Raw genomic sequence first — 26,622 nt, forward strand, 5'->3', positions numbered from 1 at the left:
GCGAAAGCGTCGGCAACATCCAACTCACCAGTGAGATGTACCCCCGCGAAGGGCGCATCGGGAACGGTATCAAATCGTCGATCTTCGGCTTCCCGTCTACCGCCTCTCTCACCCGACGCAGGGTCTCGTCGTCGGTAAGGGTGAAGGCGGACATCTTGATACCGGCAATCGGGTCGTGCGGGGTCATCTCGAACAGCCGCCGCCGCTGGGCCATCAGCGGCAACACCCTCCGGCGGTGAAAGGCCGCCACAACCACGGCCGCCGAAAGGCCGCGGTCACGTAGCTTCCCCAAGGCCCGCAATAGCGGCTCCAGCCTGGGCTGATCAACCTTGATGACGCCGTATCCCCACTTCTCTGGTTGACTCTCTACAACCCGCCTGGTATAAGGAGGAAGTCCTCCGTCGTCGTTGCGGAGGTAGAACCAGCCGTCGTACCAACGACGGTTGGACGATGACAGCTGGGCCGAGATGTAGAGGGACTGCCGGTCTTGGCGCACGTGAAGGGTGCAGCCGCCGGCCCTCTGCACCTTTCGAGCCCCCCTCGTTCCCCCCGGCTTGGTGGTGAACGTCGCTCGGAACAAATGGAGCCACAACTCCTAGTGGGGAGCGATCCCCAAGTACCCCTCACAGACGGCGACGAAGATGGCCGCCTGCGCGATGGAGTTGGGGCTGAAATTGTGAAGCTCCACGCCGTAGTAGTGCGGGAGCGCCCGCATGAACTTATCCGCCGGCAACCCAAGGCCTCGCTCGTGGAAGACGACGAAGCTCACCACGTAGCCGTCGCGCGGCCTCGGCTCCGACTCATCCCCCGGAGCAATCCACTCTGGCTCGTCAGGGTCGGTGATCGGGCGAAGAAGACCGGCCTCCACGAGCGACTGTAGCTTCTCCTCGGTGACGTCAGACCGCTCCCAGGGATCCGCCGGGAGGATGACGGGACCACCAGCCATTGCGCGGTGGAGGTCGCTGCTACGGTGGTAATCTCTCTCTTTCTTTCAGTTTCTCGCTCTCGCCCTTCTCCTCCCTGGCGCTCTATGCTCTCAGCAACGGCGTAGGGGCAGCGAAAGCAAATGCGGAAAAGGTAAGAAGGGGGAGGGCGAGGCTCTTTGCGTATTTATGCAGGGACGAGACGAAACCACCGGGCGACGAAATCGGGGAAGTTTCCCCAAAAAGTCCGGCGCGGTTATCCAGATCCGGTCTTATCGCCCACGCGCCCACTCCCTCCTCATTAATCGCGCGTGCAGGTACGTCCCGTCGGCTGACGCCACGTCGCGTCCGACCACAACGACAGCAGGCGCCGTTTCGCCTCCCCAGAAAAGCCGCCTCAAAAGACACGCCTGCCGTTATCAGCCGTAGGGAGAGAAATAACCCCCCCCCCCCCCGATTCCTTTCATGCAAAGGAACTGGGCACCGAGCCCGCTACGGTCCAGGGGTTCGAAGGCTGGGCCCTTAGGGGTTTCGACAGCCGCCCCAGGGCAACAGAGTCAGGGGTGACTACGGGCGAGCCTATACGAGGCCGAGGCCCAAGCAAGCGAAATGCTTGGGATGCCCTGTGTCGTGTCCGAGACCGGCAGGGAGGTCTCTGAATGGGATCCCACCGTAGGGAGGCACCGAGCCACCGAGGCCCAGCGAACAGCCTCGGCACCCACTAGAGAAACCCTCCGGTACTCTTGGAGCGCATCTCCGGACCGCTAGCCGACCCCAGTGAATGGGGTACGGGCCTCCACTCGGACTTACCCGATAACAGCTCACCGGAAATGCCATCGCTCGCGCCCATCGAGGGTAGCGCGGCATGTCCCACCCCTCCTTTCGAGCGAAAAGGAAGCGCGAGGGTCGAATAAAAAGTTAGGAGAATCCCCGACGGCCCTCTTGCTCCACGTAGAGGCTAAGGGATTCTTCCTGCAAACCATTGCCGAGGCCCAGCGACTTGGGCTCGCACACGAGGGGGCTCGGCAAAACAAACCCTCCTTTCGAGCGAAAAGGAAGCACGAGGGTCGTTCAAAAAGCCAGAAGATCTCCCGACGGCCCTCTTGCTCCGTGCAGAGGCTAGGGAGCTTCTTCTGCGAAAGACGCCGAGACCCCGCGACCTAGGCTCGCACCCAAGGGGGCTCGGCGGACAGACCCTCACGCGCGAGGGGCGAACCAAAAGCCAGGGGGACCTCTGACCGCTCTCTCGCTCCGTGCGAGAGACTCGGGGGCTCCTCCTGCAACTTTGCCGAGACCCAGCGGCTCAGGCTCACACGCGAGTGGGCTCGGCAAACAGCCCCCCGTCTGAGCAAAAAGGACATGCGGGGGACGGACAAAAAAGTCGGGAAGACCCCTGACCACCCTCTCGCTCCGTGCGGAGGCTTGGGGGCTCTTCCTGCACCCAAGATAAAGACAAGCGACCAGAGCCCGTTACGGTCCAGGGGTTCGAAGGCTGGGCCCCCAGGGGTTTCGACAGCTGCCCCAGGGCAAAAGAGTTAGGGACGGCTACGGGCGAGCCTATACGGGCGCGCCCTGTGTCGTGTCCGAGACCGGCAGGGAGGTCTCCGAATGGGATCCCACCGTAGGGAGGCACCGAGCCACCGAGGCCCAACGAACGGCCTCGGCACCCACTAGAGAAACCCGCCGGTACTCTTGGAGCGCGTCTCCGGACCGCTAGCCGACCCCCAGCGAACGGGGTACGGGCCTCCACTCGGACTTACCCGATAACAGCTCACCGGAAATGCCGTCGCTCGCGCCCACCGAGGGTAGCACGGCATCTTCCACCCCTCCTTCCGAGCGAAAAGGAAGCATGAGGGTCGTACAAAAAGCCGGGGGAACCCCTGACGGCCCTCTCGCTCCGGGCGGAGGCTAAGGGGCTCTTTCCGCAGCATCGTCGAGGCCCTGCGATCCGAACTCGCACCCACGGGCCCGGCGAACACAATGAAAACCCCTCGCTCGAGAAAGAAAAAAGCCCCTGAAAAAGTGAAATCACTCCTCCAGGGCCTCGGGGGCTGCGCGCACCCACCGAAACCTCAAGTACAAAACACCATCCCAACAGGAACTATCAAGAGCCAATTCTCGTCAGAACCTCAGGGGGAGTACCTCCACTCCCCCCAAGGCTCGGGGGCTACTGTCGGATACGGTGAGAAGGGGTACCCTAAGCAAGAACCAAAAAACGGCTGCTATCAAGAGCCAATTCTCCGACTCGCCCGAGGCCCCCTCACCACTGGCCTCGAGCGACCCCCCACCCAGGGGCCTCGGCCGGGCCGCCGACTCTCCGTCTCGCGTGAGGCAGGCTTGGCAGCACTCCGCTGCCTCTTCCTTCACCCGCCCCTCTGACAAAACGTCGTGTCACATTAACTCAGCCAACTGCCGCCCCTGACATCGGCCGCATGCTCGGCACAGTACAGTAGAATGGCCGACGGGACAGGAGGCAGGACTGGGCAGAAGTTACCCGCCACTGTGCTAACCACTAAAGCACATAGTTGATGCCCATGCCTCACTGTGCTACCAACTCCTGCTCCGAGAACAACGCAGCGTGGGGAGCCACGTCGGAGATACTGTGGCCTTGGAATCAGCACCCAGGATCAATAATTCCCCCCAAGGCCTCGGCGGTATGCTTTAGGGGCTCGGCAGCCTGAGGATCCATGTCCGCCGAACCCCCCACGATGGCTCGGCCTCGCCATCTGCAGAGCCACAGCTCCCTACGACGTCATCGCACGATGACCAGCACGTCACCCGCCATATCCTGCATCAAGCTGTACTGAGAGCCCCACGACGCACAAGATCAAGTACGACCGGTGCATCACTTCTACACGACAAGGACGGGGCCACTCCATCAACCATACCACAACAGTGGCCGGCTACAGGGCTCGGACACGCCGCCCCCGTTTATAGAGCAGGAGATCTCGGCATCCCGACGCCAACTCCGCTTCGTGCGAGGCACCCCAGAGGAGGCCTCGGCAAGGGGCCTAATCTCCGTCTCGCGCGAGGCCTCATTCTCTGTGTCGCTCGGGGCCGGCTTGTCCGTGGTCCGTCGGCCCCCGCCTCGACAGCACGTCACGTCTCATCAATACTTTCAACCACTCCCGCAATCTCCGCCGGACAGCGGCTCAACGTCACAGAATGGCCGATGCAACCCAAGGTCGCATCAACGCCGTACCAGCTAGGACAGGGTGCAGCAGGGGTTACCGACAACTGTGTCCCGGCACTGTGTCCACGATCAACACCTGGGACAGAGCGTGACGGGGGTTACCAGCCACTGTGTCCTAACGCTGCACCCGCGACTCGCCGCCCGCTCAAGGCCTCGGCACTGTGCACCGGGGCCTCGGCAATCTCGGGGTTTGTGCCCGCTGAGACCCCCACCGCAGCACGAGCCTCGGCACCAACCAGGCCTCGGCCTCGCGCACAATCTGTCCACCAGGGCTTGCGCGTTCGCCGTCACATCCGCTCCGAGACATTCCCGGGGCTCCCACGGCGCACAGGACCTGATGGGACAACCACACCGCTCCAGTACTCCAAGGACGGATCGCTCCTACGGCCACGCCGCCACCAGAACGGGCCACAGGGTTCGGACGTGCCACTTCTATTGACACTACGTCGCATAGTGATACATGTACTACCTTCGTTCTCCCTTCAACTATAAAAGGAGAGAACTTGGGCCTCGTAGGAGAGGGGAGGAACACACCGATAGAACGACACACTTCTACGCTACTTGAGAACAACGCCTCAAGCAGCCCGCACCACCCTCGCCGAGACCTGGGGCTTGATCCCTCTCTCACCCAGCCTGTAACCCCCTACTACGAGCACTCCGATGCAAAGAATATAAGATCGATCTCTCAGACTGGACGTAGGGCCTCGATTGCCTGAACCAGTATAAACCTTGTGTCTCTTTGCATTACCATCCGGGATTAGGGGCACGCAGCACAAATTCACTCGTCGGTAGAGGGACCCCCGGTTCCAAAACACCGACAATAGTTTTTCACCAAAATCTCTATTCCTAGTATGTAGAAAGGATATACTCTTGGAGTCGCTCTTATACATGAAAAACATATGAAACATGAACAATTCCTATCTTTCAAAGGAGGCCTCAATGAAGGTTCTAAGTGAAAAGTAACAAATTCAACTGACTCTGTTTTTTTTAGATAAGAACCGACTATGTTTGCATTCTCTTCTTGTGAAAACAAGTTATATTAGGTGTAAAAAACAAAAAACATCTAAAGCGTCTTATACATATTTTCAAAGTACATCTTCGCTGGCAGGTCCGCACTCGAAGATGACCCACAACCACAAATAGTTACGGGTCATGTGAACAAATTGATAGGCTCTTAGCTTTCTTGAGCAATTCTATAAAAATCAGGTTCTACACGGTACGTACTTTGAAATAACTACGGGTCCTCCATTTAAATACATCCGAAAAAATGATCACCTATTGCCTCCTAAAAAGTATTTAGTGAAATATAAATGTATGCATCTAGCTAAAAAGAAGAAAGGAAAACAGAAAAAGGCCATCAATAAACTGCTGAGGAGGCATAGTAGGATGCATAGAGAGAGAAAAAGCTCAATCCATGGCTGCCTAGAGACATGAGTGCTCCAGCACCCACCCTAGCCCAGTGAGGCGGTGACCACCCAGGGTGTGTTTTGTTACCTGCCTTCCTTTTAGCCTGGCTAGGAAATAAGCCAAGCTAGTCTAAGACCGCCTCCAGCAAGCTAAGATGGACTTGTTTTGTTGCCTACGCTATCTAAACCTGGCTAGCAACTAGTGTGTTTGGTTGGCTGATTTGGCTTGGATAGAATCACCTCTTCTTTGTACAGGTAACTTCACCGCCTTCGAGACAATTCGTCGAACATGTGGTGAGCGCCACTTCTCGGCAGGGGAGATGGCTGGTGCAACCGATTCCGGCCGGCGAGGCATGCGGTTGGCAGCAAGGATGGGCGACGCGAACCAGAGGTAGGGTCTCGTGGCATCCAGCGGTGCCCGGAGGCACCCTCCGCCGTCCACAAAGGGGCTCGTGTCAGCAAGGATTCGATTCGTCCATGACGGACAGCTTCGTAGAAGATCGAGATTGGAGATGGCGGGGTCTCCTGTAATACCCCTGGTGTTACGAGCTTGCTTAGCACAAAGATTAAGACCTAAAAGAGATTAGCAAAATAAGTTCACTGGCTTAAGAGTTTAAAACTTACCTGAAATGATAAACAAATTCTGTGACTCACTTTTGTGGTTGAGAAAAATCAAAATAAATATTGTTAACTAGTGCTCTTAGGAGTTTAAAAATCAAATTTGAAGTTAAGATAAGCTATTTTCGTTAAGTCGGCAAACACTTGAACTTACATTTAAAGTACTATTTTTGGCGATTTATTGTGAGCGAAATAATTAATAGTGCTTAAATATTTTGTTTCTATGGGTTAGTATGAAGTATGGACCATTGCATGAAACACACCTTGTGGTTCCATCCGAGCACTAACTGACGTGCCTCCTGCACTCGCTCGTGCAGTCATATCCCTATGCTGCCATGCCCTTGTCGGGTCTTAGCTAGGCCACTTCAACTGTGGCCGCTCTCCGTGACATGGCAGTGACAATGCACTAATATCTCTTCCTTCTTAATCACCAGCTCAAGGCTTCCCAGTCTAGTTCCTCGTACCAATGAGTAGCTTAGGAAGTTTGCTAGGTGTCCTATGCTCATCGAGCCCAGCCGTGGTCTGTTAGTGGACAATTTCAGCTTCTCCTCGCCACCGGTCATGTGCGCCGCCTTGACCAGAGGTTTGGGGGTAAGGCTCGTAGGTGTAACACCCTCGGTGTTAAGCCCTAAACAAACTACTAAATCATGTCATGAGCATCATGTTTATCTAATAATGCATGTGATAGAAGGTGTTGATAAATTTCTTATAACCTAAAATAACAAATAAAAAAGTTAAATCAATGTTGATTCAATAGCTCATGTATATTAAGTAGGGTTGAAAATCAATTTTTATTAAGCAAAAATACTATAGAACATGTGTGCGATACTTAAATAAAGTTTAAAGTATAAACTTTGTAGATAACAATGCAACTCTTGCTGTAGAAAAATAATATGACTAGCTAGTATTTCTAATGGCTTGGAAATGGAACTTGAAGTCAAATTCAGCTCAAGACTTGGAAGAGATTTTAAGTTTAAAAACACTGTGACAATGCCGTGTTGGCGAATTAATTCTGAAAAATCTTGCTAAAGGTCAATGTCGTGTTTTTGCTCCTTAGGGTAGACTAATGTACCCTCGTTAGCATGGTCAAGGTAGTTTAGCTTCAACTGTGTTAGGTTAGTTTTTAGACGTGCTTTAAAATGCATGCACGTCACCTAGGCCAGCTGTTCGGACGGTACTCGGTCACCGTGTTCGGGTGTGCGGCGTCACGTGTGGGTGCTGCACCGTCGCACGCGTGCACCGTGTGTGACCTTGCTGGTGGCGGTCTCGTCGCCGCCCGTGCTGCGCGTCGGTCCGGCCGAGCTGTGCCCTGGCCTCGCGTGCACACGAGCGCGACGCCGGTGCAGCTGCTGCGCGGTCACGTGGCGAGGCGTCTTCGCAATACAGTTGTCGTGTGCCCTTGCTGTCGCTACTTACGTGCGCCACCATGTTCGCTGAGCCGCGCACGGGGTCGAGCCAAGGTCGTGGCTATTGTCGCCGCGTCAACGTGGCAGTTGCCCTATCCTGCGTCTCACCTACCATGAGCCCGTGCCACCACCCGCCGCGCCTGGGTCAACCGACCCTAGTCATAGGGTGACGACGATGCCTCTCTGCTCGTCTTGCCTCACTTGCCCCCGCTAGCCGACGCTGTTGCGGCCTGCTCAGGTCCAGGCGCTCCAATTCAAGCGCGTCGCGCCAAGCCCTCCCCAATCTCGTCACCTGTGCGCACGTGCTCTTACTATAGCTATCGATCAAAGCCGCCATCTTAATCCACTCGAGCTCACTCATGTGCCTCTCCATAACATGACCACAGCGAGAGCACCACACGCTCTGCCTCTCGATTCATTTAGCTCGGAGCGTCTTAGTTCAATTCCTCCTATCGGGTAAGTCTTGCTTAGTACAATCGAGTACTCAGGGTTTTATTCCTCCTGTTGTAGGTGACCGGAGGATACATAGACGACTTTTGTGTGTGGAAACCTTCTGGTGGGCTCAGCGAGGATTTTCTTCTGCTGCTGACGTAGAGTTTTTTCAAATTGTCACAAAATATTTTTGCAAAGGAAAAGACTTATAGTCTGTTATCATTCCATGTATATAAATGTTCCTCATGTTAGCGCTTAAACCTGTCATTATATACATATCCGCTGAAAGCTCTGATAACATTATTATATTCCGCTGTTATAATCAATTGAGGTAATATTCTGCTATGGTAATTAAGTGATGTAAGAAATGGCTAAATATGTTGTAAGCTTTATTCTCTCATTTATGATCTTGACGAAAAATTATAGATTTTCGAGTTCTCTCCTTGGGTTGTGCTCGATGGAACAACACAATTTAGTGCACTCTTTTGAGTACTTCATGTCTAATGAAAGACAAGTATTCTTGAGAAGGCATTAGATTAGGTAGTTCTACCATATCTCCATGGTGTACCCAGCGTAGTCTCCATGGTCTTCGTAGAAGATCGACGGACAGCTTCAGCAAGTGTTTTAGGATTAGTATGGGTGTGCCCAGCGTGCAGGCCATGGTGGCCACCGCGCGGTCATGCACCAGTGCCACTGAGGTATCTCCGTCCAGAGGTGGCCACGGATGTCATTGTTGCTGACGACGGTGACACGACGACGACCATCCCCACCATCGACTTCCGGAGGCTCCTACTGCTCGACCCGGAAGAATCTGCGCGCCTCCATGCGGCCTGCTAGGACTAGGGCTTCTTCCAGGTCGAAGGGGAGGCTTGCAGGGGACGACGGGGAGGTCGATCTGCTTGTGCTTCGTCGCGGACACGGGGAGGCTCGAGCATGGCGCCGGAATCGGGAGGACGGGAGGTGAGAGGTGACGGGAACCTAGTCTTGCGCCTAGCCAAGCCTGGCCATGAGAAAACAAGATGGCAATCCATTTCTAGCTAGCCAGGACAAGGAGTGGTCGGTGGCTGAGTTAGGCCTAGCTAAAGGGTCCATACAGGAAACCAAACAACTCCAAAGTGACTTCCTGGAGCCTTGTCTAAGGTTGGCCACCCAATCAAATAGGCCCCTAGTGGCCTTGGCGGGCTTTGTTGGGCTCCCTCATAGCCCTTGTCTGTCATCGTATCCCAATGCTTTCTTTGTGTGCTTTGCTCTTTGCTCGATGTTTTTACAACTCTTCTTCCTCCCTTCCGATGGCTTCTCCAAGGCTCAACTTTTCCTCTAGCTAAGATCAGGAAGCGATGCTTTGGCACAAGTTTGGTTTGATGGTGACCACAAATAGTGTTGGTCATGGGCCTTTCTTCCTTCCGGTTTCCTTTGGACGTTGCAAATTTCTCCTTTCATAAGATTTTGTTGCTCATATCCTTTAGGCTACTCTGGCTGGAGTGGCAACAACTTCAATGTCTCATTGCTCGATCATCGTGTTTTCAAGTTCTTTGCCTCCTCAAAAGAAGTAGGTTTCTTTGTCCATATTCCCCAATTTTATTCTTGTGATCAATATTCTTCCACCTTTGGGGAGATGGTGGACCTAAATGGGTTCGTAAGTTTCACAATTTTCTCCAGGAAGAAGTAGCACCATGGAAGAAAGTGGGTTCAAATCCAGTTGCAACTAAGGCTTCTTATGTTGAGGTTGTTAGGAAACCACCTCTAAGTGGTGTCAATCATGTGCCAATTGGTAAGCATCGGTCTTAGCCTAACAAGACTTCAATCTTTGATCATTAGTCTTTCCAAGAGTATCCGCTTTTGATCGATTGGAAGAGCCGAGGAATTCTGTTCATGCCCATCTCATTTTCATGATTCATCAAGCTCCTTCAATCATGTTCTAGAAGGTTGTTCTTCTGAGCACTGAAATGCTATCTTTTGAAATTCAAATCTTGTTTCCGAGTTGTGCGTGTCGTAGAGCCTCTCGAGTGGTTGGACGAGGGTCCTGAGCTCGTTGAGGATCGCTTCCATTGGAGGCGTGCGAGCGCACACGGTGGATATAGCCTGTGAGCCCTTGTCCGAATGTTGGAGTCGTGAAGGGGTTAGTCTTCTGTGGAGTTACATTAAGTTGAGAGGGTATCTAGGGTACGGGTACTAGTCACTACCACTATAAGCAATCCAAAAGATTGAATTAAAGGATCTTAAGATTAATGAAGTCGTTATAGACACTTCGTTATCGATAGACCTGTGACTACCAACGAAAGAGTTCAGAAAAGAGGAAAATTCACCAGCGGTCCACGAAGTTGGCACAAGGTGTCACTTAGGTCCCCGAACTTTCAAAGTGATATCTGTAGGTCCCTAAAGTTGGCAGAGGGTGTCATCTAGGTCCCAAACTTTCAAAGTGATCATCGGAGGTCTCTAAACTTGGCAGAGGGTGTCATCCAGGTCCCAAACTTTCAAAGTGATCACCGCAGGTCCCTAAACTTGGCAGAGGGTGTCATCCAGGTCCCAAATACTGTAGCGATTCGGCACAGAATTTTAAAAAAAAGAAATCTAAATTTTGGTAATGTAGCTACATTCTGCAGAAAATTCTAAAAATTGTATCTTTTTAATACGATCTCGCACGAAGATGATTTTTATATAAAAGTTGTAGCTCTCGACGGGATCTACAACTTTCTAGTTTTGAGTTTTTTAATTTGAGGTCGCTAATACACTCAAAAAAATTAAATAAATTTTCAGCAGTATATTAATCGCGTACGAACGCTTGTCGCCTTGAAAAAAACATATCTTTCTTATATGCTATCAAATGGAGATACTTTTTATATGAAAGATGTAGCGCTCGATGAGATCTACAACATTCTAATTTTGAGTTTTTCAATTTGAAGTCTTTAAGATATTCAAAAAAATTAAAAATGCAAAACCACTATACATGAACTGAAATCAGCATTTTAACTTTTTTAGCATCTTACAGACCTTAAATTAAAAACTCATAATTAGAAAGTTGTAGGTTTCATCGAGCGCTACAATTTTTATATAGAAATTATCTCTATCAGATGACATATAAAGAAGATTTGTTTTTTTTCAAGGCGACAAGCGTTCGTACGCGATTAATATACTGCTGAAAATTTATTTAATTTTTTTGAGTGTATTAGCGACCACAAATTAAAAAACTCAAAACTAGAAAGTTGTAGATCCCGTCGAGAGCTACAACTTTTATATAAAAATCATCTTCGTGCGAGATCGTATTAAAAAAATACAATTTTTAGAATTTTCTGCAGAATGTAGCTACGTTACCAAAATTTAGATTTCTTTTTTTAAAATTCTGTGCCGAATTGCTACAGTATTTGGGACCTGGATGACACCCTTTGCCAAGTTTAGGGACCTGCGGTGATCACTTTGAAAGTTTGGAAACTGAATGACACCCTCTGCCAAGTTTAGGGACCTCCGGTGATCACTTTGAAAGTTTGGGACCTAGATGACACCCTCTGCCAACTTTAGGGACCTACAGATATCACTTTGAAAATTCGGGGACCTAAGTGACACCTTGTGCCAACTTCGTGGACCGCTGGTGAATTTTCCTCTTCAGAAAAATATAGACACCCACGTCAGATCTAGAACTTAAGCTCAGACAAACAAATACCTAACTAGCAATTCGTAATCTAAACAGGGGCTTAATGGACGAATACTCCTTTATTGTCAAGAAAGAAAAGGATCTGGTAGAAACATTCCTTCGAAAACATGTTTGAATCCTTTCACGTGGGCTCAATTAGATTTTAATTACTAGAGTGACTTTTAAAAAAACCCTTATCACAATATCTATATCTATATCTATATCTATATTCTACATTCTATATTTCTATTTCTATATCTATATCTCTTATAAAGATAAACCCTACTTGTAATTTATCTTGCCATGCAAAATGTCCACATCAGCATCCACTATAACATCACACTAGCACATTCACTATCTCGCCATACAAAGTGTCCACATCAGCATCCACTAACACATACAACTAATGCCATTATATCTTCATTCAAGTTATTCACATTAGCAAATCACGTTATTTACTAACATATATTTAGTTGTCCACATCAGAATGCTAAAAATCATCCACTAACATGTATTATGATATTTAATCAATCATATTAGTAAATATAAGTAGTATAATTTCACCAATGATTCTCGTAGCAACGCGTGGGACGTTCTTCTAATACTTTATAATTCTAAACCCATTAGAATTCAATTTTGATATGCAAGCTATCCACCTCAGCAGTCCACTATCAAATGTAGTTATAAGCCACTAGCATATGTAATTATGATATACTCCACCATCCTAAAATAAGTGTCGTTCTTACTTTCCAAGGAGTCAAACACTCTTAAGCTTGTTCGGTTGCTTGCTTTTTACAGCAGTAGCTGGTGTTGTATAAGAGAGTAAATACTGTATAAATATTGCTAATATTTTTTATAAAGCTAGTTAAACTTAATAGGGCACATTTGGATGGGAAGATATTGTATCCTATTCATCCGTTCTTCACGCCTTATTTAATTATAGTCATTCGCTCCTTTCCCTTTCTCTGTTAATATCGAAACGGCACCGTAAAGTTTGACCGACAATTGTAGTTGTTTAGGAACCATGTAGACCGAGAAAAAAAAAATCAAAGCCTCCAAGCACCGCCGTCCGTCCGTACCTTGACGCACCGAGCCATCTCACCGCTGTCTGGCCGAGTCCCCGAGACACACTGAAACGTCAGAGAAACACCTCGCCGACGTCACCGTCCTTCTACATTTCTACTGCGGCCGCACCACTCTCCTCACAAAGCCTCCAAGCACCGCCGTCCGTCCGTACCACTCCTCCCGCGGCGGCAGCCTACGCAATGCCGCACCACCACCACACCAATCCGTCGCATCCTCCTGCGGCGCGCAAGCTCCTCTCCTGGCGCCGCGTAGTCACCGCCTGTGCCGCTGTCGCGGCGCTCCCGCTCTTCCTGGCTGCCGCCCCGGCCACGGAGGACCCCAGCCGATGGCGCTCCTATCTCTTGGGATCCCTCCCTGGGGGGACCCGCAAGGAGACAGTGGCGGCCGCGGCCGTGGCGGGAAGCTTCGCGGGCCCCGCCGCCTCCACGTCATCGCCAGCCGAAGCGCCGCTTTCTTCCTCGGGCGAGGTGGGTGCTGATTTCCATTTGCCTTGGTGCATTTGTTATAAGGAGGCATGGAAAGAAAATATCAACCTTTTAACAGCGAAATAGTGTTTGTTTACAGTGGAAATTTGGTCGAATTGTGGAAATCTGAACAACCTGCGAGGAATTTTAACTGCAAATCGACAACTATTTGATGGCAACTTTTAAAGTCTTGAGTACGATTAGGTGTGAACCCTGATACAATCGCAGTAAATGTTTAAGAGAATTTTTAGGAATTCAGACGAATCTTGATTTTGTAACAATTTATAAAACATCTGTTGTTCTCAATGTGCATGTAAATCAGGCGAATGAGATACATTTGAAACGAGTACATAAAACGAACTGATTGTTTTGCAGATTAATTTGTCAGCTAGGATTGCTCCAGCAGCAGCCCCCTCTATGTTCTTGGTCCCTTCATCTTCACCTGCAGAGAATTTTGATGATGGTTCAATGGAGGAACCCGAACATCCTGAGATAAAGGTATGGATCACTACAAAAGTTGACATATCACTGCATGGTTTCCTTTTGCATGTCATGTTATGTTTCAACTTAATGCTAGGAAACCATGCTTTCTCAATAGCTTCTAATCAAAGGTTACTGATACTTCAGACAAATCCGCAAAAGGAATCAGCTCCTTTTCTCAAAAAAGAGGTACATATCTAACTAATCATGGGTGGAATTTTCCTGTAGCAAGTAGCAACTTACATATTTTTTTTTCTTAACCTCCTTACCTGTGAAGCCCATTTCCAGTGGTTTGCCTACAATGAGCTCTGATGCCAATGGAGAACATGTCATGGATACCAAATCTGTTCTGCCTCTAACGCCAGAGGTTGATGCTTTACCTCTTTTGGGATATGATTCCAATTCTTAGTATTAGTAGTCAAAATTGTAAGAATACTTTTCTTACCTTGACAATTTAGCAGGCGCCTCTTTGGTCAACAGCAGCTGATGAAGAGCTTATATATGCAAAGAAAGAGATCAATAATGCACCATTGACCTCAGACGACCCTGATCTATATGCACCCCTGTTCCGGAATGTGTCCATCTTTAAAAGGTAAGGAACTGACTAGGTTTCATATTGTCTCTCTTGTGATTGGTATGTTCCATAATTATTTTCTAAAAATCAAATGCTCAATCATGTGTTTAACAATGTCCTTGTTTATCCTTCCATTCAAAAAATAGAACTAATTTATAATTTGCTCGACAATATGATCACTTATTGGAGTAACTTCTATTTACTTATGGCATTGCCTTTTGTGTTGTACAATCCTGCCAACCAACTGTACATCGGATGATCAGTAGCACATGAGCAGAAGTTCCTAATAAAAGGAAGCTGCAATGATAACTTAAGTTCCTAATATGACGCATTGTGTTTTCTAACTTATCACACTACCGTTTGTGTGTTGGACTGTACTGTGCATTGGCTGTTTCATTTCAGTGTTGGTTTATAAAATGTGTTCAACTCATGCTTCCAGGAGTTATGAACTGATGGAGAGACTTCTTAAGGTTTTCATATATCATGATGGAGCAAAACCTATTTTCCATTCCCCAGAGTTGAAAGGTATCTATGCATCTGAGGGATGGTTTATGAGATTGATGGAGACAAACCAGAATTTTGTTGTGAGAGATCCAAACAGAGCTCATTTATTCTATCTCCCATATAGCTCTCGTCAACTGGAGCATAACCTTTATGTGCCTGGCTCAAATACAATTGAGCCACTGTCTATCTTTGTTAAAAATTACATTGACTTAATCTCGTCCAAGTACCCATATTGGAATAGGACAAAAGGAGCTGATCATTTCTTTGTTGCTTGCCATGACTGGGTATGTTTTCTCCACTGCATATTTTTCTTCCTTAAGTGACCATCATGTAAACTATGGATTTTAATCACTACCTTTTTTTACTAGTATTTTGATCAACTTTTTTTTAGAAAAAGTTTGATCAACTATCGAGGAGAACACAGATTTAATTTGAAAAATTAATTTATGTACCTGACATTGTATCTTTTTTCAGGGGCCTTACACAACCAAATTGCACGATGAATTGCGGAAGAACACTATTAAAGCTCTCTGCAATGCAGATCTCTCTGAAGGAATTTTTATCCGTGGAAAAGATGTTTCCCTTCCAGAAACATTTCTTAGATCACCAAGAAGACCTCTAAGAGATATTGGGGGAAGACCAGCCGCACAGAGAACTATCCTGGCCTTCTTTGCAGGCCAGATGCACGGTCGAGTTCGACCTGTACTTCTCAAGTATTGGGGAGACAAGGATGCTGATATGAGAATATATAGCAGGCTGCCACACCGAATCACTAGGAAGAGAAATTATGTTCAGCATATGAAGTCAAGCAAGTACTGTATGTGTCCCATGGGGTATGAGGTAAACAGCCCGAGAATAGTTGAGGCAATATATTATGAGTGTGTTCCAGTAATAATTGCCGACAATTTTGTTCTCCCATTTGATGCTGCACTCAACTGGAGTGCATTCTCTGTTGTCGTACCAGAAAGTGATGTACCTAAGCTGAAGGAGATCTTGTTGGCAATACCCGAGAGTCGATACATAACCCTGCAGTCAAATGTGAAAAGGGTGCAGAAGCATTTTCTGTGGCATCCAAATCCCGTCAAGTATGATATTTTCCACATGATACTACACTCAGTTTGGTTTAGCAGGGTAAATCAGATCCGTTAGAGCAGCACCTGTGGTTCACATGCCTGAATTACATATGAGGGTTGTTTGCTGACCCATTTTTGGTCTGCTTTGTCTGAAGGAAGCTGCCCATGTGGTGGGATTTGGATTGTAGTCTGGTCGGCGCAGCTGTTCCTTGCTCAAAGTTCTGAATGGAGATATTGATCTGACAGGAGAACTGACAGTCTGTGGATAAAATACAGTTTATATAGGAGCAGGCTTAGAATTTGCGAGTTCTCATTACTGGTAACTTTCCTCATGGATAGTTTGGTGTGAGTGTTGTGATGATGTTCCTTTCTGTAAGATTGTAACTTTCGTTACTCGTTTTGACTTGGGCACGGGAAAAGATCTGGAAACATTGTAACTGGCTACAAACACAAAAGGAAAAGTTTGGTTTTGTTAGGAAGGCTATAAATATGTCACAACATATGCTCTGTTTCACCATTTATGGGGAGACTGGTGCTTTATTATTTATCATATCCCATTCTCCCATGATCTTTGTGTCCGTTCGGTTCATGGGTTCACGCTCTGCTGCAAATTGTTTGTAAGCGTCTCATGTCTGCTCTTCCCACTTTTGTTTGTTCCTACTATCCAACTCAGAACATCTCTCCCGTTGTTTCTTCCTACTATCCCACCTGGGAAAAATATGTCAAACATTCAAGTCAAATGTTGTCCATGGATATCATGGGAAAAATGAAAGAGGACCAATTGATTGCCAACTTCTTAAGTTACGAACCGACTCAACATAAACAACAAAATGATCTGCATTTTTTTCATAATTTTTGCATGTCCTTCAGCAATGTGTACAATATGTAGTTGTGAGTCTAACCAAAAAGTGCAAGATTCATTGTAGTACTATAGTAGAAAAGCATGCGTGGCATGCATGTGTCTAAAACAAATTCCTTCGTAATAGACAAATAAAAAAAATGAATAGCAAATTCCTATATCATATAAAAGATATTCCTGATCCAAGTACATCATCAACGATGGCAGATGATGGCATGACAACATTTATCGAGAACATCATGATTCGTATTTATTCGTAAGGGTATGTTTAAAAATGCATGATTTTTTTTTCTCTATTTCTGCATTTTTCCTATGAAATTGAATTGATTCCTATAAAATCATGCACGATTTCTGTAAAATTCCTGCGTTCTAAATAGGCCTTAATCGTATAGGATATCATATCACAATAGGAAAAGTTGAGGACCTCTTTGACAAGGCTTAAGCCGGCTTCCACTTCACCATTATGCACGTGTTATAGCAAAGAGTTGGTGTAGTTCTGCAAACCTATCTTCCCTGCCTTCTCCACTTTGCTAGTGTATTTTGTGAGGAGAAAGAGATAAAACTTATAGTACCTTCAAAAATGAAGCTAAAGCCAAGGAACTATGCTAAAAAATGCCCGATTATATGGGTCGGGAGAGGGGCCCGTTAGGGTCATTTTCATGGGCCGGATCAAAGATACAACGGGCCGACCCCGCACTGTCCCCATCTTTTCAGCCGGAGCCGGGCAAGGCAAGGCAAGGGCAACCGAACCGACGAACCCGTCCGTCGTCTCGTTCTCCTTTGCTTGCTCTCGTCGTCAACTCCCGAACCAGGAACCCTGACCCCGACCCGAATCCTCCGAATCACCTCCCTACCTGTCAAATCCCCCGAATTCGACCGCGAATTCGGCATGTGCGACTACGGAAACCCATCACCCTGAACCTGCCGGAGATGATCGCGTCGCAGCCGCGCCGGGTCCGGCCCCTCGCCGCCGTCTCCCTGGTGCTGTTCCTCCTCCTCCTGTACAGCCGCTCCGATGGTGGCTCGCCGCGCGCCGCGCGGCTCCTGGGCTCCGGATTGCACCCGGCGCACCGCAGGTTCCTCTCCGATGCCGATCCTGCCGGCCCCGCCGCATCCAGCGCCGCGAATCCTTCGGGGTCCGCTACGCTGAATGGCGAGCAGCCGGAGCACCCTTCCGCGGCGTGCACGGGCATCGCGCGGCACGAGGGGTTCGGGACGCAGTGCGAGTTCCTCCGGGCCCACCCGCAGTGCAGCTCCGGTGGGTTCGTCGACTACCTAGGCTTCTTCTACTGCAGATGCGAGAGGTTCAGGGTACTGGGCTACGCGGTGCTCGGGGTATGCCTGGCCGCGCTGTTCTATATGCTGGGCAATACCGCTGCCGACTACTTCTGCTGCAGCCTTGAGAAGATGTCGGCACTGCTGCGGCTCCCGCCCACCGTGGCTGGCGTGACGCTGCTCCCCTTTGGTAATGGCGCTCCCGATGTGTTTGCTAGCATTGCAGCGTTTATGGGGAGCGGTGCTGGTGATGTTGGGCTGAACAGTGTGCTCGGTGGAGCTGTATTCGTGACCTGTGTTGTGGTTGGGGCAGTGTCATTGTGCGTTGCGGAGAAGAATGTTCAGATTGATCGGAGGTGCTTTGTGAGGGATGTTGGGTTCTTTCTGGTGACTCTGCTCGCTTTGTCTGTAGTGTTGATCGTTGGGAAGGTGACTGTTTGGGGAGCTATGATGTTTGTGTCGATTTATGCAGTCTATGCATTTGTTGTGGCTGCAAATGAGGTGTTGAGGAAACATGCCAGGAGACTGAAGTTTGATGTGGTCACACCATTGCTGCCTGTGAGGGCAAGTATATTTGAACAAGGAGCAGAGGAGGATGATTCAGTGTACAGTTCACTTCTTGAGGAGGATGCAGATGGTGAGGCGGCCCAAATGAATACATCCTTGCCTCAGTGGATGTGGGCTTCTCATGTGGCCATCTACTCAAATCATGGAAATAGAGTTGGTTCGCCTGACAGCTCAAGGCCATTGTGGGGTTGGAGTGAGGGAGAAGTGGATAACTCCACGTTCAATATTTCCAGGCTGTTTTCGTTTATGGAGCTTCCCTTGACGATACCAAGAAGGTTGACAATTCCGATAGTGGAGGAAGACCGCTGGTCGAAAGAATATGCTGTTGCAAGTGCTTGTTTGGCGCCTGTTCTTTTAGCATTTTTATGGAGCAGTCAGGATACAGTATCCACAAAGGTTAGCATAGCAGCATATGTTATGGCTGTCATTCTGGGGATCGCACTTGCTGCCCTTGCTTTCCTGTTCACCAGTAACGAGCGTCCTCCACGGAGATTTTTGTTCCCATGGGTTTTTGGAGGCTTTGTGATGAGCATCATCTGGTTCTACATCATTGCTAATGAACTGGTTGCACTTTTGGTTGCTTTGGGTGTGATACTGGGAATTAATCCTTCAATACTTGGGCTAACAGTGTTAGCATGGGGGAATTCAATGGGTGACTTGATGTCAAATGTCGCTTTAGCGATGAATGGAGGGGACGGCGTGCAGATTGCCATGTCTGGATGTTATGCAGGACCTATGTTTAATACACTTGCTGGTTTGGGTATATCGATGCTGCTTGGAGCTTGGTCAACAGCACCCAATTCGTATGTTCTTCCACAGGACTACTCTCTTATTTACACTATGGGCTTTCTTGTTGCTGGATTGATCTGGGCTCTTGTTATGCTGCCAAGAGGTGACATGCGGCCTAACAAGATACTTGGAGTTGGCCTCATTGCTCTTTACTCAATTTTTCTTTTTGTTAGTGTAAGCAATGCTGTCGGCATATTGCCACTGCCTGGCTTGAGTTAGATAATTACTTGCTTGTAAAGTTGGGATTGACATCAAACTACTTGCTCATGGCTGCCATTTTATATAAATGAAATGAAGTTATACAGTGTTGTTCTGTTCTGTACTTCTGTTCTTGTATGTCAAGTTGTGTGCACATTTTTTGGGATCAACATTTTCGGGAGAAAACACGCTTGCAATTGCGGTATTTATTTGTATGTATAAATTTATCATCATTCACAGAAATAATGTTAACACACCTTGAACTTTCTGTTACATATTTGCATTGCACACACTAAGTCTCCTTCCATCCTGTAGAGCTGCCACTTCTCAAAGTTCACAAGGCTATATGCGATCTATGCCCAGCAAGTTTTTTTGTATCTCATGTTGCCCTCACTTTTAGTTTTCAACTATTTGAAACAAGAAGTGATGTTTTTTACTCTTGAGATGAGATTTGGTCAACCAATCAAAATGTCATTTAGAGTCCAATGACGAGTCTTTGGTAGACCCATATCGGCACTGGCCCGCCACCGTCGGAGATGTGCAACCACTGCAATATTGGCCATGTCTGGCTCCCACGCTGGGTGGTGCGAAAACCAGAAGGTACCAAATCAGAAACACTCGGATGCTGAGCAGTAGCACTTGTTGGATCTGGATGCCCTCTGCGCCACAGCCTTGGGCATCCGTGCACGCCATGGCACCCCTCCAGGCAGAGTCCATGAATAAGCTGTACTCCTCGATGGTTTTCGTTTCCTCCCACCTTATCAAACTCGTGCACGGGCTCCTTGACACCTACCCTGGCAACCTTGTATTGCCGATAATTCTGGGAGGTCATGGATTGCTATTACAGTTTCTTGGCAATGGTGGTGTTGGATGGAAGGCCAGGAAACAAAAGGGTGGCACTTGGATGTAATGTGGGTTTGGGAAATGGAAGTGAAATGGTATAGGAAGAGGTGAGTTTGGTATATAAGACCATTCCTTTGTTTGGTATGAGATGATCAGATGAGTTCGGATAGAAAATGACTACCAAATGACCATAATACCCCTTACAGAAATAGAGAGCCAATCAAAGTAACATAACTGAGGAAAAAACAGAAAAATATTGTAATTTTATGTGTTTCTTACTCATAAATGTCCCACCTATCACCTGGGTTTCAAATTCTGGGGCAAAACACTTGGGAAATGCTACTTTCTAAATGTGTGGCTGTTAACGCCCTTGGCCAGCGCGGCCACCGCTGGCTGGTGGCGGCGGTAGAGGTCAGTGGTGGCGGGGCTGCTGGGGAATAAGATGAAGATGTGTTGACCAGAAAAGGAAAATTGATGGCGGGGTTTTTTGTCGGCATGCCAAAAGTTGAGTGCAAAAGCGCAACGTGATCCACGCTCAAAATCAAGCAGCTTCCAAAAAATAATTCTATTGTTTGTTGATGCCTCTGGAATTACTATTTTCAGACTCTTGCAGTTGAGTGTTGATGGAGCTGGTGGACAGAGGTCTGACATTTTGAGGGGGATATTTGGTTCTAATAACAGCTCCTTATATATAAAAAAATGTCTTCCTTTTAATGCAGTTTCTTGATTTGACTCTAGTCTTTTCATTTGTATTTTACTTACCTCTTCTTTTGGTGGAGCGTGGACTTTGTCTTGTAGATTTCTCTGAGCAGATAATTTCCCTCATCAGCCTTGGTGATTTTCCCCATCAGTACTCATGCTATGTTCATCTTAATCTATGCATGTTCATGCCATTTCAGGTTAGCAAATGAATGGAGATATGTAATGATACGTCCTATCAGCTGTTTTAATTCATGGCTCTTGTACGTGCAGTTAATATTTTTACTAGTCTGAATTCTCTTGGGCAGGTGGTTGGCAGACAAATGGCAGGGATCCTTACGGTCAGTCATGGTTACTCATGGGAGGGTGTCACTTACTCAGGATCAGGGTCTTTAAATGTGAGCCTTTTAGCGATGTAGTTGCTAGCAGCCTAGCACAGTGTCATTTAATACTCCCTCCTAGTGTATTCCCATTTGTTTGATTCTGTAGCATATTGCCAAACTTGGGACTTCAGGGAATTTAGCCTACAACATGAATAACTTGGTTACATTAGTTGAGCTGAGTCCCCAATTGTAACCTTCACTCAACCTAGCTAAATCAATTTTTGATGTAGTGATATGAGCCAAAAAACTCCGCCTATGGTGGGGCGCCTTTGGTGTCCCAGCATAGCAGGTCCCAAGCCCTGGTAAAGGAGGAGGGTTGTGTTAGGCGTGGCGAGCCAATGTAAAAACTTAGCCACTTAAATGGAGATGAAACCCGAAAGAAAATCGTTGGGGCGTAACCCTCTTAGCGACGCGTCATATTGGAACCCGGGTATGGTGTTAAATGGGCAAGGGCAGGGTCGTCACCCCCGTGACGCGCCGTGTCGTGATCTGGGCATGGTGTCAAGTAACCAAGGATCGGGTCGTCGCTTCCTTAGTGGCGCGTTACATCGGCGCCCGGGTGTAGTGAAAAATGAGCAAGGGTCTTCGCATCAGAGTCGACGGGTGCGAAGGGTAAGGAAGTTAGTCGAACCAACTAGGATCCGTTTAGGTAGTTGGAATGTAGGGTCACTTACAGGTAAGTTAAGAGAATTAGTTGATACCGCGACTAGGAGACGTGTAAATATATTATGCGTTCAAGAGACTAAATGGAAGGGTCAGAAGGCGAAGGAGGTGGACAATACAGGTTTTAAGCTTTGGTACACAGGGACAGTCGCAAATAGAAATAGAGTAGGAGTTTTGATTGATAAAAGCCTCAAGAATGGTGTGGTGGAAGTGAGAAGGCAAGGAGATAGGATTATCTTAGTCAAGCTTGTCGTTGGTGATATGGTCTTGAACGTAATTAGTGCGTATGCCCCCCAAGTAGGCCTCGACGAGAGTGCTAAGAGACAGTTCTGGGAAGACTTAGATGGCCTGGTTAGAGCTATACCTAGTAGTGAGAAGCTTTTTATAGGAGGAGATCTTAATGGGCATATAGGTACTACAAGCGCAGGTTTCGAGACAGTTCATGGAGGTTTTGTGTATGGTAATAGGAATCAGGAGGGGGAGGAAGTTCTGGACTTCGCGGTAGCTTTTGACCTGATGATAGCCAACACTTTCTTTAGAAAGAGAGAATCTCATCTAGTAACCTTCAGTAGCGGACAACACTGTAGCCAGATTGACTTTGTCCTCGCAAGAAGAAAGGACAAACGAGCATGCTTGGATTGCAAGGTGATACCAGGGGAGTGTGTTGTTTCTCAACATAAGCTTTTGGTGGCAGATTTTCGTTTTCAGGTGCGTGCCCGTAGGGATAAACAAGCTAAGATTGAAAAAACAAAGTGGTGGAAACTGAAAGGGGAGACGTCAGAGGTATTTAGGGAAAGGGTTATCAAAGAGGGCTCTTGGAAGGAAGAAGACGACATAAACAATATGTGGGACAAGATGGCAACCAACATTCGGAAGGTAGCCTCAGAGGTGTGTGGAGTAACCAAAGGAAGGGGACGCGAGGCTAAAGATACTTGGTGGTGGAACGAGGAAGTCCAAAGGGCTATTAAGGAGAAGAAAGAATGCTATAGACGCTTGTACCATGACAGGAGTGTGGACAACATAGAGAAGTATAAGGTGGCAAAGAAGACTGCAAAGCGAGCTGTAAGTGTGGCAAAGGGTAGAGCGTACGAGGATCTTTACCAACATTTGAGTACGAAGGAAGGAGAGAAGGACATTTATAGGATGGCTAGGGTTCGTGAGAGAAAGACACGGGACTTTAACCAAGTTAAGTGCATTAAGGATGAAAGGAAGCATCTCTTGGTAAAGGAGGATGAGATCCGACATCGATGGTAAGAGTATTTTGACAAATTGTTCAATGGTGAGAATATGGACACAACCTTTCAGTTGGATGACTCTTTTGATGACACCAATAGGCGCTTTGTGCGGAGAATCCAAGAATCTGAGGTCAGAGAGGCGTTGAAAAGGATGAAAGGAGATAAGGCGATGGGATCGGATGGTATCCCAATCGAGGTGTGGAGATGCCTCGGGGACATAGCTGTAGTATGGGTAACCAAGCTGTTCAACCATATTTTTTGATCGAACAAGATGCCTGATGAGTGGAAGAGAAGTATATTGGTACCGATCTACAAGAATAAAGGGGATATTCAAAGTTGTACAAATTACCGGGGAATTAAGTTGACGAGTCATACTATGAAGCTATGGGAGAGAGTTATCGAGCATCGCTTGAGAGCAATAACGCGGGTCTCTATGAACCAATTTGGTTTCATGCCCGGAAGGTCAACCATGGAAGCTATTTTCTTAATAAGACAAGTTATGGAGCGGTATAGGGAGAAGAAGAAGGACCTACACATGGTTTTTATTGACTTGGAGAAGGCTTATGATAAAATATCAAGGAATATTATGTAGTGGGCTTTGGACAAACATAAAGTCCCAACGAAGTACGTCGGGCTCATTAAGGACATGTACAGCAATGTTGTGACTAGAGTTCGAACAAGTGATGGAGACACGGATGACTTCCCGATTAGGATAGGACTACATCAAGGATCAGCTTTGAGCCCTTATTTGTTTGCTTTAGTGATGGATAAGGTCACAAGGGACATACAAGGGGACATCCCTTGGTGTATGCTTTTCGCGGACGATGTAGTGCTAGTTGATGAAAGCCGGACAGGAGTGAATCAGAAACTGGAGTTATGGTGGGAGACTTTGGAGTCCAAAGGTTTTAGACTTAGTAGAACTAAAACTGAGTATATGAGATGTGACTTCGGCACTAGTACTCGGGAGGAGAAAGATGTTAGTTTGGAAGGTCAAGTAGTGCCCAGGAAGGATACCTTTCGATATTTAGGATCAATGCTATAGAGGGACGGGGATATTGATGAAGATGTTAGACATAGAATCAAAGCAGGGTGGATGAAGTGGCGGCAAGCGTCTGGTGTCCTATGTGACAAAAGGGTACCACAGAAGCTAAAAGGCAAGTTTTATAGGATGTCGATTAGACCTGCTATGTTGTATGGTGCAGAATGTTGGCCCATGAAAAGACGACATATTCAACAGCTAAGTGTCGTGGAAATGCGTATGTTGCGTTGGATTTGCGGTCATACAAGAAGGGATCGAGTTCGGAACGATGATATACGTGAGAGATTAGGGGTAGCGCCAATTGAAGAAAAGCTTCTCCAACACCGGTTGAGATGGTTTGGACATGTGCAACGGAGACCTCCAGATGCACCGATGCGTAGTGGAATCCTAAGTCAGGATAGTAACGTGAAGAGAGGTAGAGGAAGACCGAAGTTGACTTGGGTAGAGGCAATAAAAGGAGACTTGAAAGAATGGAATATATCCAAAGACTTAGCCTTAGATAGGAGTGCTTGGAAGACAACTATTCACGTGCCTGAACCTTGATTGCTTCTGTTGGATTTCAACTCTAGCCTACCCCAACTTGTTTAGGATTTAAAGGCTTTGTTGTTGTTGTTGTTGTTGTTGTTGTTGTAGTGATATGAGCCAAAACAGCCTTGGCGGTGGAAGCCAAATACAGTACAACCTTATTATTTATATGAAGCTTGGGTGACTGTAAGTTCCTAGACTGAGAATTCATGCATTTGAAATTCTCTGACTATTCAGGTGGCATGGCTGTTAGATGATTATTCTTGTTGTGCAGCAATCTTGCAGGAAATCGGTTTGGTGGAAATTTACCCTACTCGATTTTGACAATGCCTAATCATGGAATTGATTTTACCTTGGAATATGTATTATCTGGAATGGTTAAATGTTTTTCTTTCTTGGCATATGCAGAAACCTTAACCATAACCAATTACAAGGATGTATTTCCTAACCTTTATAGTTTGACAGAATTGTAAGTATTCTGTGGCATTGTCAGATGGATCATTTTCCTTTGCAGGGGCCAGCGATATCTCCTTTGATTCGCTTACTGGTGATCTACCACAAAGTTTCATTGGATTGTCAAGCCTGAAATTTTTATGAGAGGATGTATTGTTATATTTACTTTCATCTTGTAGACATTTTTTGTTTCCCTTCTGTTATATATTTGCAGAACAATCAATTATTGGTTATATCAATGTCCTAGCTAATCTCCTTAATTCTGTGCAATTCAATGGTGTTTTATTTGCATAATATTCACTTGAGAGATGCTTTCAAAGCTTTAAATTATTATGGGAACATCATCTTGTACAAATGTTGCAGACATGAAGCGTGTCATGAGACCACCACAATAGACATAGAGCCTTTGGCTGTACCTGGCTACCTGCTACAATTAGTCTGAAACCATCCCCGGAGATAAATGCCAGAAATCATTTACAGGGAATAGTTCAATGACGGAAAGGTACGCTACATATCCTCATGTCACAATTCCTATGTATTTCTAAAGTTACATGAAAAAGGTTTCGCTTGTGTCTGTATGGTCTTTGAAACTGGGGATATATGTATAACATTAGTGGCAATTATAAGGCACTTACTTTATTTACCCTCTCTAGGTTCTGGCCATCATGAAATTAGACAATCTTCTGATGACTTTGCTGAACTGATGTTGATTATTTCAAAACTGCACCATCCGGATCTGAATGAACTTGTGGGCAATTGTATGGAACATGGACTTCACTTCCTTGTGTAATACATTCGTGAAATACATTTATCTATCCCTCATCATCCATAAGAATTTCAAGTAATCAAACATTTTGCTGGACTCAGAATTCAGTCCACACCTTTCAGTTGCTGGACTTGCAAGCTTTATTGCTGATGCTGAATTCCAGGTGGTGGCCATGCTGAACTGTTGAGAGAAAGCAGAAGCGCTCCCTTGATGACTCGGTTTTTACAAGTAGAAAATTTGAATATTAAACATCCTAAAAGCTCACAGTATGTAGTGAACCCCAGGATGATGGAATGCGTCACACCATGAGAAGGCTACAGGTTACCTTTTCTGAACAATATTAGGCACGTAGCGACCTACGCTGCACCTCCCAGGAACTGCAAAGGTCAATGTGGCCATCCTATCACCCTCTAATATGGTCTACTTTTGCTCATCCCCGTGCTCCCTTTGCAATGTCCAGCTCATGCAGATGCAGGTGGTTTAGTCTAACTTTCCCGGCGTCCTGGAACTGGTTCCCTTTGGTCAAGAGCTCAGAAACGCT

The 26,622-nt window shown here is 47.1% G+C and overlaps 3 protein-coding genes across 5 annotated transcripts; all 3 read left to right on the plus strand.

Moving 5' to 3' along the window:
• The first annotated feature begins 12,791 nt into the window (after positions 1-12,791).
• LOC136457933 (probable glycosyltransferase At5g03795) lies at positions 12,792-16,302 on the plus strand. Of its 3 annotated transcripts, none has more exons than XM_066457945.1 (7): positions 12,792-13,159; positions 13,532-13,654; positions 13,784-13,825; positions 13,914-14,003; positions 14,095-14,228; positions 14,650-14,998; positions 15,189-16,302. In XM_066457945.1, exons 1-7 carry the CDS (start codon positions 12,872-12,874, stop codon positions 15,861-15,863), a joined length of 1,701 nt encoding a protein of 566 aa, XP_066314042.1. In that variant the 5' UTR covers positions 12,792-12,871; the 3' UTR covers positions 15,864-16,302. The 3 variants fall into 3 exon arrangements, with proteins under 3 accessions (XP_066314042.1, XP_066314043.1, XP_066314044.1); XM_066457946.1 differs by having other exon boundaries at positions 14,098-14,228; XM_066457947.1 differs by lacking the exon at positions 12,792-13,159 and adding an exon at positions 13,262-13,360.
• A 1,073-nt stretch (positions 16,303-17,375) lies between these two features.
• Positions 17,376-19,588, plus strand: LOC136457934 (cation/calcium exchanger 4-like). The gene has a single exon (XM_066457948.1). The coding sequence runs from the start codon at positions 17,577-17,579 to the stop codon at positions 19,494-19,496; it is 1,920 nt and encodes a 639-aa protein (XP_066314045.1). The 5' UTR covers positions 17,376-17,576; the 3' UTR covers positions 19,497-19,588.
• Positions 19,589-21,647: 2,059 nt separating this feature from the next.
• LOC136457935 (uncharacterized) lies at positions 21,648-26,567 on the plus strand. The gene is made up of 2 exons (XM_066457949.1): positions 21,648-25,817; positions 25,969-26,567. Exon 1 carries the CDS (start codon positions 21,761-21,763, stop codon positions 23,315-23,317), a length of 1,557 nt encoding a protein of 518 aa, XP_066314046.1. The 5' UTR covers positions 21,648-21,760; the 3' UTR covers positions 23,318-25,817; positions 25,969-26,567.
• Positions 26,568-26,622: the final 55 nt, after the last annotated feature.

Source organism: Miscanthus floridulus, chromosome 6 (genome assembly GCF_019320115.1).
Source record: "Miscanthus floridulus cultivar M001 chromosome 6, ASM1932011v1, whole genome shotgun sequence".
In the NCBI taxonomy this organism is placed as follows: domain Eukaryota; kingdom Viridiplantae; phylum Streptophyta; class Magnoliopsida; order Poales; family Poaceae; genus Miscanthus; species Miscanthus floridulus.